This window comes from Salvia splendens, chromosome 22, assembly GCF_004379255.2.
Source record: "Salvia splendens isolate huo1 chromosome 22, SspV2, whole genome shotgun sequence".
Taxonomy (NCBI): domain Eukaryota; kingdom Viridiplantae; phylum Streptophyta; class Magnoliopsida; order Lamiales; family Lamiaceae; genus Salvia; species Salvia splendens.
The window spans coordinates 5,772,534-5,775,249 of NC_056053.1; the positions used below are offsets into that span (position 1 = coordinate 5,772,534).

The following is a 2,716-nucleotide window of genomic DNA, read 5'->3' on the forward strand; positions in this document are numbered from 1 at the left end:
TCGCCACGTCGCCAACGCGCGTGGAGAGCTGTCTCGCGAGACTTCCCTCTTCGGCGAGACAAGGGACGGGATGAGGACGGGCTGGGGACGAGACAGATCTTGCAGCGCTGTCTTGATGCGGTCTTGTCTCTCCAAGACGAGATAGAGCCCGCAACGAGACACGTTGCGGATGCCCTTAATGAATTAAGCGAGAGAATAACGTATGTATGAGAATAAAATAAAGATAATGATTTTCCATTTTTAAAAATACCTCATTTAAAATGTACTAATATTTAAAAAAAAGGAAAATGCACTATATGACGTATGATGGTGAAAAATCAACAATCAAGGCATTCCACACGAGCAATACAGTCTCAGCACGTGCCCAACACAAAATAAAATGAGTGAATTAATTACTGCAAAAGCATTTAGATCAGAACAATGAAATAATATTTTAATCAGACACTAGTTTTTACGTCGCGTGATTAGTTCCCAACTCTCTCTCTCTCTCTCTCTCTCTCTCTCTCTCTCTCTCTCACAACCATTCACATATATATACGCACACAGACCCAGAGCTGTAAGCAGAAGCCATTACTCCTTTGTACAGAAACCCTCTCTCTCTCTACCCCGCCATTAAAACCTCTGAAAAGCTTCTTCCATCAATTTAATCATCCTCGGTTTCTGATATTGTTCGGATTTCGGATTTGTTTTTTCTATTCACTGTTGATTGAACGTCAAACATTCATTATATCACCCGATTTCAGCATTAGATTTCCCCCAAAATTGGTGACCAAAAACCTAATCATCGAATTGCACTCCTTGTACATGAGCTCGCGCGTAAAATGTTAGTCGAATCGCGGCGGAATTCCGACGAACTCATGAGCAGCGACACCACCACTCTAAGCCACTGCACCAGCTTCAGCCGCCTCTCCTTCGAGCTTCCAGCGTGCTCGCCTGATCAGGCGACGGCGATGAAGCCGCACCGATCGTCGGACTCCTCTTTCCAGGCTATCCGCCTCAAATCGAACCTCACGTTCCGCGATTTCAGCCTCGTGCGCCAGATCGGCAGCGGCGACATCGGCCGCGTCTACCTCTGCCGCCTCCGCGGCTCGGCGGACGACGGTCGCCTCTACGCGATGAAGGTGGTGGACAACGACGTCCTCGCGTTGAAGAAGAAGTCGCAGAGAGCGGAGACAGAGAGGAAGATCATGCGCCTCCTCGATCATCCGTTTCTCCCCACGCTTTTCGCCGAATTCGAAGCTTCGAATTTCTCCTGCGTGGTTATGGAGTTCTGCGCCGGTGGCGATTTGCACACGCTTAGGCACAAACAGCCGCAGAAACGATTCTCTCTCAACGCCGCTAGGTAATATTCAGATTTTTCAAAATCGTAATCGCGAATCCTCAGTTCAGATAAAATCAATTTTTAATTTACTAATTTAGTGTTGTTGCAATTATTTAATTAGTTAGAATTGTTGTATTTTTGCAGATTTTATGCAGCAGAGATTTTGGTAGCTCTAGAATATTTACACATGTTAGGAATAATCTACAGAGATCTGAAGCCGGAAAATGTGCTTGTTAGATCGGACGGTCACATAATGTTGACCGATTTTGACCTCTCTCTCTGCTCCGCCGCCGTCCCCACCGTCGAGTACTCTGACTTCTCTCCGCATCCGCCGTCGCCGGCGAAATCCTCCGCCGCGTCGGCGAGGACTCCGTTCTCCTGCATCTCCAACCGCCTCTTCCGGTCGAAGAAGATCCAGACCCTGGCCGAGAACCGCATGTTCGTGGCAGAGCCGGTGGCGGCGCGGTCGTGCTCCTTCGTCGGGACGCACGAGTACGTGCCGCCGGAAGTGGCCGCCGGCGGCGCCCACGGCAACGCCGTCGACTGGTGGGCGCTGGGCGTGTTCATCTATGAGATGGTATACGGCCGGACGCCCTTCGCCGGGGGGAGCAATGAGGCGACACTACGCAACATTACGAAGCAGCCTCTCGCCTTTCCCGGTGCGTCGTGCGGCGCAAGTGAGACGCACGCGCGGGGACTCATATCGGGGCTGCTCAACAAGGACCCGAACCGCCGGCTCGGGTCCAAACGCGGTGCGGCCGAGGTGAAGACGCACGCGTTTTTCAAGGGGTTGAACTTCGCTTTGGTCCGCTCCGCGAGGCCGCCGGCGGTGCCAGAGGGCTCGAACTCATCGGCGAGGCGGGTCGAAACGCTGCCGTTTTGTGTGTTTTGATTAGCGGTATTAGTATTTAATTTAACGTAGAGTTGATGTTTTTGGATTGTGGTTTAGGTGGGAAAGTGTATAGACAGTCCACGGGAATTGATGCGGCGAATAAAAAGTTTTATTAACGTAATTATTATGTAATGAGAGTTTATTAATGAGGTTAGTACGATGATAATTAGTAATTATCATAATTAATCCTTTGTTTCAATATAGTACTGCATTCATACTACTTATACTAGGTACTGTATTTTCTATTCATGGGATTGAGGGAAGTCAGGGAACGGTGGATATTTAAACATTTTGACTTTATCAACTTTGAAATAGTATAAAATTAGAAATGAGTAGTAACTTTATTTTACGACCCCTAGTTATAAATCTTGTAATTTAATGGTATCCTATCAGTATCATCTCTATAAAATTTGTCATATAAAATTAATTCTGTCTATTCAAGAACTCAAATATATCGAAATCAATAGAAACTCTTATAATTTACATTTAATTGGTTCCAACGG

General features: G+C 47.3%; 1 protein-coding gene across 1 annotated transcript; it reads left to right on the forward strand.

Moving 5' to 3' along the window:
• Positions 1 to 518: 518 nt before the first annotated feature.
• On the forward strand, positions 519 to 2,414 carry LOC121785926 (protein kinase PINOID-like). The gene is made up of 2 exons (XM_042184410.1): positions 519 to 1,342; positions 1,466 to 2,414. The coding sequence occupies exons 1-2, from the start codon at positions 822 to 824 to the stop codon at positions 2,211 to 2,213; spliced, it is 1,269 nt and encodes a 422-aa protein (XP_042040344.1). The 5' UTR covers positions 519 to 821; the 3' UTR covers positions 2,214 to 2,414.
• Positions 2,415 to 2,716: the final 302 nt, after the last annotated feature.

Coding starts and splice junctions, on each gene's coding strand:
- LOC121785926 (XM_042184410.1), top strand. CDS start 822: ATGTTAGTCGAATCGCGGCGGAATTCCGACGAACTCATGAGCAGCGAC. Junction 1,343..1,465: donor TTCTCTCTCAACGCCGCTAG/GTAATATTCAGA, acceptor GTATTTTTGCAG/ATTTTATGCAGCAGAGATTT.